Source organism: Dendropsophus ebraccatus, chromosome 5 (genome assembly GCF_027789765.1).
Source record: "Dendropsophus ebraccatus isolate aDenEbr1 chromosome 5, aDenEbr1.pat, whole genome shotgun sequence".
Classification (NCBI taxonomy): domain Eukaryota; kingdom Metazoa; phylum Chordata; class Amphibia; order Anura; family Hylidae; genus Dendropsophus; species Dendropsophus ebraccatus.
Genome location: NC_091458.1, coordinates 107679469 through 107692955, shown reverse-complemented (window position 1 = coordinate 107692955; position 13487 = coordinate 107679469). Strand labels below are relative to the sequence as shown.

At 44.3% G+C, this 13487-nt stretch overlaps 2 protein-coding genes across 3 annotated transcripts in view; both read right to left on the bottom strand.

The window, feature by feature from the left end:
* RPL31 (ribosomal protein L31) overlaps positions 1 to 13487 on the bottom strand; it is a 384238-nt gene that overhangs the window by 324539 nt on the left and 46212 nt on the right. The window lies entirely within an intron of this gene.
* The window catches only part of NMS (neuromedin S), a 53280-nt gene that overhangs the window by 5035 nt on the left and 34758 nt on the right, over positions 1 to 13487 (bottom strand). For both annotated transcript variants that reach the window (XM_069970965.1, XM_069970964.1), the window contains exons 4-6: positions 4892 to 4951; positions 2760 to 2786; positions 2356 to 2403 (exon numbers count right to left, since the gene is read on the bottom strand). In XM_069970965.1, the coding sequence (XP_069827066.1) occupies positions 2356 to 2403; positions 2760 to 2786; positions 4892 to 4951 (135 nt within the window). The remainder of the gene's footprint in view (positions 1 to 2355; positions 2404 to 2759; positions 2787 to 4891; positions 4952 to 13487) is intronic.

The window sequence follows — 13487 nt, the reverse complement described above, 5'->3', positions numbered from 1 at the left end:
GCATGATAATCTGAATAGCTACCTTCCTTTTTTTTAAAAAAAGATGTCTTTTTAAATCATAATACTGTTGAACATAGTTTTACCTCTACTGGGTTTTGCTTTACCTCCACTGGGTTTTGTGTTTTAGGTGTTTTTAGGTGATTTCTCATCCATCCGAGAGTAATTAACCCCTTCAAGACCAAGCTTATTTGGGCCTTAATGACCAGGCTCATTTTTCAAAATCTGACCTGTCTCACTTTATGCGCTTATAGCTCAGTGATGCTTTAACGTATGCTAGCGATTCTGAGTTGTTTTTTCGTCACATATGGTACTTTATATTAGTGGAAAAATTTGGTCACTACTTTGTGTGTTTTTTGTGAAAAACATCAAAATATCATGAAAAATAAAAAAAATTAGCATTTTATGAACTTTGAAATTCTCTGCTTCTAAAAAAAGAAAGTCATATTACATAAATTAGTTACTAAGTCACATTACCAATATGTCCTCTTTATTCTGGCTTCATTTCATAAACATATTTTACTTTTTTAGGGTGTTACAGGACTTAGAAATTTATCAGCAAATTACCACATTTTTGTGAAAAGTTTCCAAAACTGATTTTTTTTAGGGACCAGTTCTTTTTTTAAGTTGATTTAGGAGGTTTGTATACTGGAAACCCCCATAAGTGACCCCATTTTGGAAACTACACACCTTAAAGAATTAATCTAGGGGTATAATGAGCATTTTTTTTAAACCCTACAGGGGCTGGAGGAAAGTATTCACCATAAGGTCGTAAAAAATTGAAAAATTAAAATTTTCCAATAATATATACGTTTAGATTAAAGTTTCTTATTTTCAAAAGGAATATGAGAGAAAAAGCACCCCAAAATTTGTAAGACAGGTTCTCTTGAGTACTACGGTACCCCATATGTGTGCGTAAGCCACTGTATGGGCACACAGCGGGGCTCAGAAGGAAGGGAGTGCCAATTAGCTTTTCCATTGCAGATTTTTGCTGTAGAAGTTTCCGAGTGCCAGGTGATTTTGCAGAGCCCCTGTAGTGTCAGCAGAAAGAAAAAAAACCATAAGTCACCCCAAGTTCCCCCAGTCACCCTCAGGTTTTCCTGAGTACAACAGTACCCCATATGTGCGCATAAACCACTGTATGGGCACACAGCCGGGCTCAGAAGGGAAGGTGTGCCAATTTGCTGTAGCAAAACCGCAGGAGGGTGACTGGGGGGGGGGCCACTTGGGGGGGACTGACACTTCACTTTTTATCCGCTGTCACCAATCATTTATGGTGACAGAGGATAAAAAGTGCCGGCAGCACAGGGCACAAGCGATCAGCGGTATATAGTATATACCGCTGATCGCTTGTACTGGGTCCCCGATCACTGCCCCATGCTCTCCGCTACCTCCAGTGGCGGAGAGCATAGGGCTTTCATTCATTTTTACTTTAAGATCACTGTGAACAGACATTAGTATCGGCGGTCACTAAGGGGTTAATGAGGGTCGGCTCTCATCACAAAGCCCCTGTCAGTCAGGAACGGATATATACATTCCTACTGCACGGGGTATGTGCAATAGGAATGTATATATACAGGTTGCTGATGTGAAGGGGTTAAATAAATAGGGCAATCAGCCTTGAAGGCATCACCCCTAGGGTGTGTAAAGGATTCTGATCTGTGATTGTTGCCCCCTTGACTTTTTTATTTAACCAGTCCCTTCTAACTGAAGTTGTTCCTGATGACTGGAGAATGGCAAATGTTGTAGCCATCTGCGAGGGTAGAGACAAACACACACTAACAAAAGGGCACTAATATAGACCAATTTACACAACAAGAATATCAAAGAAATCCTCCAAAAGTGTCAGCACTAACCTCATAGAGTTGTGCTAAAGATATTAATGATCATATATAGGGAGAAGCTCCGCAGCATGGTCCTAGGTTCTGGCCCCTTAGTATTCATCATGATTTATTAGCCTTGTCTAAAAGATTCTTGACCACAAACAATAGCAAACAACAGTTTGAACCCAGCGCTGGAGTAGAGAACAAGTTTGCTTGAGAAAGCAGCATTTATTTGAAGCTTCAGGAACAATGGACATACATATGAGCGATGTGTTTCTATTCCGCACTAGTGTCTTCCTCAGTCTTTAGAGCCTGAGGAAGACGCCGGTACGGCATAGAAATGCTTATATGTATGTTCATTGTTCTTGTGGTGTCAAATAAACGCTTTTTTTACTAATACAATTGTCCTCTGCTCCAGCACTGGGTTCCAACTGTTGTTCACCATTGTTTGTGGTCAAGAGTCTGTTAGCCATCTCCATGAAACTTATGTGCATGAACCTTAAAGTAATGTGCAATAAAGTTGATTTTATCTTACCCCAGTTTTGAGGGCAGGATCTTGTGCTCTGGAGTAGTGAAACAGAAACTATAAAGAGGGACATTGTAAGAAAGAGCATAAATTATATTGGAGATGAGCAAATTAACAGTTTTAATGAAGCAAAGCTCCTTATTATCTCTGATTTCCGCTCATCATCCTCCTTCCATTTAACTGACTCGCTGGGTGCTGGGAAAAGCTGTATCCAGTCCTGGGAAAATTTCTCCCAGTTTCCCAGGACTGGATCCAGCTTTTCCCAGTACACGGGGAGGAGCGGCAGTCAGTTAAATGGATACAGGCTGATGAGCTACTTTGAGAGATAACAAAGTGATTTGTTTTGTTATTAGCGATAATTTACTCATCTCTAGAAAATATAGTGAATTCAAATGTGGCATTTTAATACTTACTCTTTTGTATACCTCTTGGTTATTTTCCTAGAAAAAGAAATTTGTATATCAAATTTTGTTTGCTAAAATAAACATTACATACAAGCATAACAAGCATGTGGCTAAAATTCACAGAACACTTCCTTGGGCCATATACTTTTAAATGGATAGAAAAGCATACATTCATTGTTTGAGTCATAGCATTATACTGCTAATGATCAATGCCTGCTGTGAAGGCATATGACCCCTGCTAGTTGCTAAAATAAGTGGCATGGCTAAAAAAAAAAAAAAAACTATGAAAAAAATTATAATTTTTTTAATTATGAGAACAGTCACAATATTATTTAAAGCATGGTCCAATAAAAGTTGGTTTAAACCTTTGTCTTAAAAAGGTAGAGGAGAGGTCTGTAATTCCATAAAATCACATTTTCAATTTTTAGTTATTTTGCATTTTATTGCATTAAATAAGTATTTGATACAATATAAAAACAGAACTTAATATTTGGTACAGAAACCTTTGTTTGCAATTACAGAGGTCAGACATTTCCTGTAGTTTTTGACCAACTATGCAGACACTGCAGCAGGGATTTTGTCCCACTCCTCCATACAGATCTTCTCAAGATCTTTCAGGTTTCGGGGCTGTTGCTGGGCCACATTGCATTTCAGCTCCCTCTTAAGATTTTCTGTTGGGTTCAGGTCTGGAGACTGGCTAGGCCACGCCACGATCTTGAAATGCTTCTTATGAAGCCACTCCTTAGTTGCTCTGGCTGTATGTTTCGGGTAGTTGTTATGCTGGAAGACTCAGCCAGGACCTATCTTCAAAGCTCTTACAGAGTAAAGGGGTTTGTAGGACAAAATCTTCTGATACAAGCCCCATCCATCCTCTCTTCAATAGGGGGCAGTCATCTTGCCCCCCTTGCAGAAAAGCACCCCCAAAGTATGATGTTTCTACCCCCATGCTTCACAGGTGGGACTGCGGTCTTCCAGTTGTAGTCATCCCTGTTCTTCCTCCAAAGTTGATACCAAAAAGTCTCATCTTATCACATGATCTCCCATACTTTCTCTGGATCATCCAGATGGTCATTAGGAAATTTTAAACAAGCCTGCAGTATTTTAATCCATGATGTTGTAGTGTGTTACTTGTGGTAATCTTTGAGACTGTGGTCTCAGCGCTATTCAGATTTATGTAGTTCTGGGCTGATTCTTGAAATATTTCAGAATCATCTTTACACCACAAGGGCGGAAATCTTGCATGGAGCCCCAGAGCGAGCAAGGCGGAGATCTTGCATAGAGTCCCAAACCAAAGAAAATTGACAGTCAACTTGTGTTTCTTCCATTTTCTAATAATTGCGCTAACAGTTGTTGCCTTCCCACCAAGCTGCTTGCCTATTGTCTCATAGCTCATCTCAGCCTTGTGCAGGTCTACAGTTTTGTCCCTGATGTCCTTAAACAGATTTTTGGTCTTGGCCATGTTGGAGAGGTTGGAGTGTGATTGACTGAGTGTGTGGACAGGTGTTTTTTATACAGGTAACAAGGCCAAGCATGTCCAATTGACACAGGTAATGAGTGCAGAGTAGGAGGGTAAAAAGGAGAAGAGGAGAAGAAAAACTAACAGGTAGGTGATCAAATAATTATCTCATGCAACAAAATGCTAATTATTATAAAAAAATATACAATGTGATTTTTTTGGAATGAATTTTTAATAGGTTCTGTCTATCACAGTTGAAGTGTACCTACGATAAAAAATTTACAGACCTCTCCATTCTTTGTAGGTGGAAAAACCTGCAAAATCAGCAGTGTGTCCAATACTTATTTTCCCCACTATACATTTAACATTCAGGTTTTATACATACATTTCAGTGTATCCCACCACTTCTTACTTTGTTCTGTCAATCAATCATTGATTTTTCAAGTGAGAATTAAAATTTGTAAAATGTGTGAAAAACTGATTTTCGTGTACAGGGAATCCTTTTGATCACATATTTTATTTGAGTCACCAAGATAAGAGTGCATCCAAGGTACCTAAGGTGCTGATTTAAGAAAGCTCCTTGTTCCCCCTTGGTCCATAAGATTGAGTATGCTAGCTGACATATGGAGAAAAACCAACTTTTCAGGAATGCGATTACTGCCAAAACAGCACGCATTGTTCTTACCGCATTAACCTTCATTCTGTTGATTATGGAGCTACAAAGATCCATGACGAAATTTGAGATCTGAAAAATACATGATTGTGTTAATATACAGTATATGGCTAGTTAAACAGTGCAAATACAAACTGCCAGTCTGGAAGAGGACACATGTGGTGGTATGTTTAACCTCCCATACCTGTTTAGACGGTGCCAGTGCCATGCTTATTACTTTGTGGCATTGCAGTTTTCAGATGTCTGGGCCTAAGTGTCTAAAATAAACTCCCTGAAATCTACTTTGTGTGGCAGGTTTTACTAGAATTCTGGGGCTTTTTATTGAAGAATTTTTCCTACTATGTTTTGACCGATCCAGTGTCATCTGGCATGAGAAAGAAACTGTATCAATTTAGAAATGCGTTGTGTCACTATTTAACATTTTTATAAATTGTTTTATAAATACATTTTTTTAGCCATCATCCTTTGTGTCTTCATTGGCCCGTGGATACCCCTAGGCGGAGTGAAGGTGTTTTTTAATTGCTATCTATCCTGTAAGAATATACCTGGGAGGTGGCTGCAGTCCTGCTACATGCGATTTTGAGTGTTGTGCCTCACCATGCACAACACCATTAGGTGAGAGCCTTTTTACTATTGATCTGACCTGTAGTATTGTTTGACCTGTGCTATGGAGTGCTGTTTCATTTTCTAGAGCCCATTCAGCCACTAGAGCCCATTTGGAGAAATAAAATTTGGGCTGTGATTGGTTACTATTTGTCTAAAAAAAATGGGTCCAATTTCTGAGAGATTGATAAATCTAAGCCAGAGTTACCAAATTAACCACCGTATCCTTATGTTATGACTAAGAACTTCTCATTGTAAGCACAGAACCTTCATAAGCACCTGTAACAATGCTACTTTTAGACAGTTTTATTGCCTTCAACTAATAACAGACACAATTAAAAAATACAATTCCCTCATCAGTGGCACACAGTGCCAGCCAAAACATCCCCAGCAGTACTAGCTACAAATCCATTCTGCATTGGAAAGCCACCACCAGAGGGCACTCACACCTAATTTACTGCTACTGTGCTATTTTATATTCGCCTTTTTATCTTTCTCCTACAAATTGTTACAGAAGGGACTTTACATTTTGAAGCCACAGAAGATGTTTATCATATTTTCCATTAAAATATATTAACAAATATAACATAATAAACCTTTACTAAAGTGAGTTAAAACAGTCAAATAATTACATAGTAACGATGCTGTGCAGCAGCTTGTGAATATTCAGCTTCTATTAAATGTGCCATTACTAACCTGTGAAACCATTTAGTATTTCCTCAGGCAGTAATGTAGGTTATATTGATCCATTTTGTGACATAATTATTGCTTTCTGCGTAACCAGCTTAAGCCCCAAACACATGTAATAAATCTCTGATAATGGCTTCTTTTAAATGTCAGAGCGCTAATAACATATGTCTAATAATACTGTCTATTAATCCTATAAGAGTGGCATAAAATATATAATTGATTTGTAGCTGTACATTTTACTAAGTTGGGTTTAGAATCTTTTACATATTATATATTAAAAATACTAAAAGAATTGTATCTGTAATTGTATGTCTTCTTCCTTTTTCAATAATTAAAAGAATTTTAAAATAAAAAAGGCACAGCTAGTTTTTCACCTCAGGACACTGCCCCCTTCCTAATCTGATGTGTCACTTTATGTAAGAAAAAGGCTTAATGCTTTTACGCCCTTAAATAAATAAAAAAAAAAGTCAAAACTTTCAAGCTGCCTGAACTCATAAAAAATTATAGTCATGAAAGCAAAAATATTTCCAGCGAATTTAGCCAGAAATTTGCTTTGTTGACTAAGGACTTATCCCCATTTCCCCACATATTTTACAGATGCTACGGACGGGGAAGCCCTGTAGTGGAGTGTTTTCCCGCCCAGCATGATGATGATCAATATGATGCCAGGAGTAGGGAAACAGTTTGAATCTTCGTGGCACTGTAATTAAGCAGCCACACGGCTCTGTCACTACAGTGCCGTGGAGATTTAAACTGTTTTCTCACTGCCGGCATGATATTGTTCCAGGGCTTACCCTTCCATAGCATCCGTAAAATATGGGACATGGGAATAAGCCCTAAGCAATTTTTTGCTAAATTAGTTAACAAAATTGGTTAGAAAAAATGGTTTGCTCACCTGTCCCCCCACGTCCCCCCGATGTCCTCTTCTGGTACCTGCTGCCTCCAGCCCACTCAGGCAATCACTGAATGAGGGAGAGCATCGCCACTTGTTATTGTTTCGAGAATGATAGCTTGCTCAAGCAATCACTGGCCGCAGTGCTGTCCCTTTTCAGTCAGTTGGTCATTGGCTGAGCTGAGAGTGACAGCCCACTTGGCCAATCTGACAAGGGACAGCACCACAGCCAGTGAATGGCTGAGCAGGCTGTCACTCTTGAAACAAAAGAGTGACAGCCTGCTCAGCCAATCACTGGCTGTGGCGCTATCCCTCAGTGTCCCTCAGTCAGATATGGTCTGATTGGACTGGAAGCGGCTGAAGACACCAGAAGAGGAGCTGGGGGAGCATAGATTAGCGGGGGCCGCTGAAGTTGGATAAAGCTCTAGGGTTGTCTGAAAAACATGGATACAGCCAATGACCATATCCATGTTTTCTACATAGCCTTAGGGATTTATCCAACTTCAGCAGCCACCGCTAATCAAATGCCAAATGATCGGGTTCGGATGAACTTCAGCATGCTCGAGGTTTGCTCATCTCTAGTAAGTATAGATTCATTAAGGTTCGGTTTACGAGGTTCGCAAATTTTGCAGTAACATTTTTAACCCCTTCAAGACCAAGCCTATTTGCAACTAAAAGACCAGGCTCATTTTTCAAAATCTGACCTGTCTCACTTTATGCGCTTTTAGCTCAGTGATGCTTTAACGTATGCTAGCGTTTCTGAGATAGTTTTTTCATCACATATGGCACTTTATATTAGTGGCAAAATTTGGTCACTACTTTGTGTGTTTTTTGTGAAAAACATCAAAATATCATGAAAAATAAAAAAAAATAGCATTTTATGAACTTTGAAATTCTCTGCTTCTAAAAAAAGAAAGTCGTAGCACATAAATTAGTTACTAAGTCACATTACCGATATGTCCTCTTTATTCTGGCTTCATTTCATAAACATATTTAACTTTTTTAGGGTGTTACGGGGCTTAGAAATTTATCAGCAAATTACCACATTTTCTTTAAAGTTTCCAAAACTGATTTTTTTTAGGGACCAGTTCTTTTTTTAAGTTGATTTAGGAGGTTTGTATACTGGAAACCCCAATAAGTGACCCATTTTGGAAACTACACACCTTAAAGAATTAATCTAGGGGTATAATGAGCATTTTCACCCTACAGGGGCTGGAGGAAAGTATTCACCATTAGGCCGTAAAAAAAAGAAAAATAAAAATTTTCCAATAATATATACGTTTAGATTAAAGTTTCTCATTTTCAAAAGGAACATGAGAGAAAAAGCACCCCATAATTTGTAACGCAGGATCCCTTGAGTACTACGGTACCCCATATATGGGCGTAAACCACTGTATGGGCACACAGCAGGGCTCAGAAGGGAAGGAGCGCCAATTAGCTTTTCCATTGCAGATTTTGCTGAAGAAGTTTCCGAGTGCCAGGTGCATTTGCAGAGCCCCTGTAGTGTCAGTAGAGAGAAAACCCCCCATAAGTCACCACATTTTGGAACGTGCACCCCTCAAAGAATTCATCTTGGGGTAGGATGAGCATTTTGACCCCACAGGTGTTAGAGGAAAGTATTCAAAATTACTAAGGCTGGGTTCACACTATGTATATTTCAGGCTGTATTTGGTCCTCATGTCAGGTCCTCATAGCAACCAAAACCAGGAGTGGATTGAAAACCCAGAAAGGATCTGTTCACACAATGTTGAAATTGAGTGGATGGCCGCCATATAACGGTAAATAACTTCCATTATTTCAATATAACAGCCGTTGTTTTAAAATAACAGCAAATATTTGTCATTAAATGACGGCCATCCACTCAATTACAACATTATGTGAACATAGCCTTTCTGTGTTTTCAATCCACTCCTTGTTTTGGTTGCTATACAGCCTCAAACATACAGCCTCAAATATACGTAGTGTGAACCCAGCCTTAGACAGTAAAAATGAAAAACTCAAATTTTTCCAATAATATGGTCCTTTAGTTTAAAATTTCTCAATTTCACGAGGAACAAGAGAAAAAATGTACCCCAAAATTTGTAATGCAGGTTCTCCTGAGTAAAATGGTACCTCATATGTGGGCATAAACCACTGCATGGGCACACAGCGGGGCTCAGAAGGAAAGGAGCGTCAATTAGCTTTTTCAATGCAGATTTTGCTGAAGACGTTTCTGAGCACCAGGTGCGTTTGCAGTGCCCCTGTAGTGCCAGCGGAGTAAAATCTCGCCATAAGTCAACCCATTTTGGAAATTGCACCCTTCAAAGAATTCATTTTGGGGTGTGGTGAGCATTTTGACCCCACAGGTATTAGAGGAAAGTATTCAAAATTAGACAGTAAAAATAAAAAAAACCTCAAATTTTTCCAATAATATGAATACAGAATAGAACCCCCCAAAAAGTCACCCCATTTTGGAAAGTATACCCCTCAAAGAATTCATCTTGGAGTAGGATGAGCATTTTGGCCCCACAGGTATTAGAGGAAAGTATTCAAAATTGGCCAGTAAAAATGAAAAACTTGAATTTTTCCAATAATATTTTGGATTAGTTTGAAATTTCTAAATTTCACAAGGAACAGGAGAAAAAATGTACCCTAAAATCTGTAACGCAGGTTGTCCTGAGTAGAACGATACCCCATATGTGGGCATAAACCACTGTATGGGCTTACAGCAGGGCGAAGAAGGGAAGGAGCACCAATTTGCTGGAGCAAAACCGCAGCTAGTAATAGTTATTAGAATAGCGCAGTTACTAAAATAAAATAAAAAAATGAGATTACAGGTAATGTGGGGTGGTTACGGACAGTATAATCCGCCACTGAGTCTCTCTGTCCCCCGGCTGATGCGCGGCTGCCGGGGGTGTCCCGTCCTGTCCCCGGCAGCGTGCGCATGAGAGAGCTCCCCGTGCGCCTGTGGCTGTGACTTCCGGCGCATGGGGAGCTCTCTGATGCGTGCGCTGCTGGGGATATGAAGGGACACCCCCGGCAGCCGCGCATCAGCCGGAGGCTGCAGAAGGAGAGATGCTTGATGGGGGAACGCACGGCAGGTGAGTTTTGTTCTGTTTTTTTTTGTGTTATCTGCTGTGCAAAGGGGGAGGGGCAAGAGGGGGGGCCATCTATAAGGGGGGGGCAGAGGGGGACCATCTATAAGGGGAGGGGCAGAGGGGGACCATCTATAAGGGGGGGGGGGTGAGGGGGACCATCTATAAAGGGGGGCAGAGGGGGACCATCTATAAGGGGGGGCAGAAGAGGACCATCTATAAAGGTGGGGCAGAGGGGGACCATCTATAATGGGGGGCAGAAGGGGACCATCTATAAGGTGGGGCAGAGGGGGACCATCTATAAGGGGGGGGGTGAGTGGGACCTTCTATAAGGGAGGGGCAGAGGGGGACCATCTATCAGGGGGGGGCAGAGGTGACCATCTATAAGGGGAGGGGCAGAGGGGGACCATCTATAAGGGGAGGGGCAGAGGGGGACCATCTATAAGGGGGGGCAGAGGGGGACCATCTATAAGGGGGGGCAGAGGGGGACCATCTATAAGGGGGGGGTGAGGGGGACCATCTATAAGGGGGGGCAGAGGGGGACCATCTATAAAGGGGGGGCAGAAGGGGACCATCTATAAAGGTGGGGCAGAGGGGGACCATCTATAATGGGGGGGGAAGAAGGGGACCATCTATAAGGTGGGGCAGAGGGGGACCATCTATAAGGGGGGGGCAGAGGGGACCATCTATAACAGGGGGGGGTGAGTGGGACCTTCTATAAGGGGGGGGCAGAGGGGGACCATCTATCAGGGGGGGCAGAGGGGGACCATCTATAAGGGGGGCAGAGGTGACCATCTATAAGGGGAGGGGCAGAGGGGAACCATCTATAAGGGGGGGCAGAGGGGGACCATCTATAAGGGGGGGGGTGAGGGGGACCATCTATAAGGGGGGGGCAGAAGGGGGACCATCTATAAGGGGGGGGGCAGAGGGGGACCATCTATAATAGGGGCAGAGGGGGACAATCTATAAGGGGGGGGGCAGAGGGGGACCATCTATAAGGGGGGGGCAGAGGGGGACCATCTATAAGGGGGGGGTGAGGGGGACCATCTATAAGGGGGGCAAGAGGGGGACCATCTATAAGGGGGGGCAGAGGGGGACCATCTATAAGGGGGGGAAGAGGGGGACCATCTATAAGGGGGGGCAGAGGGGACCATCTATAACGGGGGGTGAGGGGGACCATCTATAAGGGGGGGGCAGAGGGGGACCATCTATAAGGGGGGCAGAGGGGGACCATCTATAAGGGGAGGGGCAGAGGGGGACCATCTATAAGGGGGGCAGAGGTGACCATCTATAAGGGGAGGGGCAGAGGGGGACCATCTATAAGGGGGGGCAGAGGGGGACCATCTAAAAGGGGGGGGCAGAGGGGGACCATCTAAAAGGGGCGGGCAGAGGGGGACCATCTATAAGGGGTAGCAGAGGGGGACCATCTATAAGGGGGGGCAGAGGGGGACCATCTATAAGGGGGGGGCAGAGGGGGACCATCTATAAGGGGGGGCAGAGGGGGACCATCTATAAGGGGGGGGCAGAGGGGGACCATCTATAAGGGGGGGTGAGGGGGACCATCTATAAGGGGGGCAAGAGGGGGAGCATTTATAAGGAGGGGCAGAGGGGGACCATCTATAAGGGGGGAAGAGGGGGACCATCTATAAGGGGGGAAGAGGGGGACCATCTTAAAGGGAGGGGCAATAGGGGGAGAAGAGGGGGACCATCTATAAGGGGGGGCAGAGGGGGACCATCTATAAGGGGGGGAAGAGGGGACCATCTATAAGGGGGGGCATAGGGGGACCATCTATAAGGGGGGGAAGAGGGGGACCATCTATAAGGGGGGGCAGAGGGGGACCATCTATAAGGGGGGGCAGAGGGGGACCATCTATAAGGAGGGCAGAGGGGGACCATCTATAAGGGGGGGCAGAGGGGGACCATCTATAAGGGGGGGTGAGGGGGACCATCTATAAGGGGGGAAGAGGGGGACCATCTATAAGGGGGGCAAGAGGGGGACCATCTATAAGGGGGGCAGAGGGGGACCATCTATAAGGGGGGCAGAGGGGGACCATCTATAAGGGGGGGAAGAGGGGGACCATCTATAAGGGGGGGCAGAGGGGGATCATCTATAGGGGGGGAAGAGGGGGACCATCTATAAGGGGGGGGCAGAGGGGGATCATCTATGGGGGGGGGAAGAGGGGGACCATCTATAAGGGGGGGCAGAGGGGGACCATCTATAAGGGGGGGAAGAGGGGGACCATCTATAAGGGAGGGGTGAGGGGGACCATCTATAAGGGGGGGAAGAGGGGGACCATCTATAAGGGAGGGCAAGAGGGGCACTATCTATAAGGGCGGCAGAGGGGAACCATCTATAAGGGGGGGTTAGAGGGGACCATCTATAAGTGAGGGGAACCATTTATAAGGGGGGGAGAGGGAGACCATCTATAAGGGGGGGGGGGGAAAGAGGGGTAACATCTCCTATAGGATTAGCACCCTCCTCTCCTGACATCCTCTGTGCTGCTGTGACCTCCCCTATAAGATCGGCACCCTCCTCTCCTGACATCCTCTGTGCTGCTGTGACCTCTCCTATAAGATCAGCATCCTCCTCTCCTGACATCCTCTGTGCTGCTGTGTCCTCTCCTATAAGATCAGCCCCCTCCTCTCCTGACATCCTCTGTGCTGCTGTGACCTCCCCTATAAAATCGGCACCCTCCTCTCCTGACATCCTCTGTGCTGCTGTGACCTCTCCTATAAGATCAGCATCCTCCTCTCCTGACATCCTCTGTGCTGCTGTGTCCTCTCCTATAAGATCAGCCCCCTCCTCTCCTGACATCCTCTGTGCTGCTGTGACCTCTCCTATAAGATCAGCATCCTCCTCTCCTGACATCCTCTGTGCTGCTGTGTCCTCTCCTATAAGATCAGCCCCCTCCTCTCCTGACATCCTCTGTGCTGCTGTGACCTCCCCTATAGATCAGCATCCTCCTCTCCTTACATCCTCTGTGCTGCTGTGACCTCCCCTATAAGATCGGCACCCTCCTCTCCTGACATCCTCTGTGCTGCTGTGACCTCCCCTATAAGATCAGCACCCTCCTCTCCTGACATCCTCTGCGCTGCTGTGACCTCTCCTATAAGATCAGAATCCTCCTCTCCTGACATCCTCTGTGCTGCTGTGTCCTCTCCTATAGATCAGTCCCCTCCTCTCCTGACATCCTCTGTGCTGCTGTGACCTCCCCTATAGATCAGCACCCTCCTCTCCTGACATCCTCTGTGCTGCTGGGACCTCTCCTATAGGATTAGCACCCTCCTCTCCTGACATCCTCTGTGCTGCTGTGACCTCCCCTATAAGATCAGCACCCACCTCTCCTGA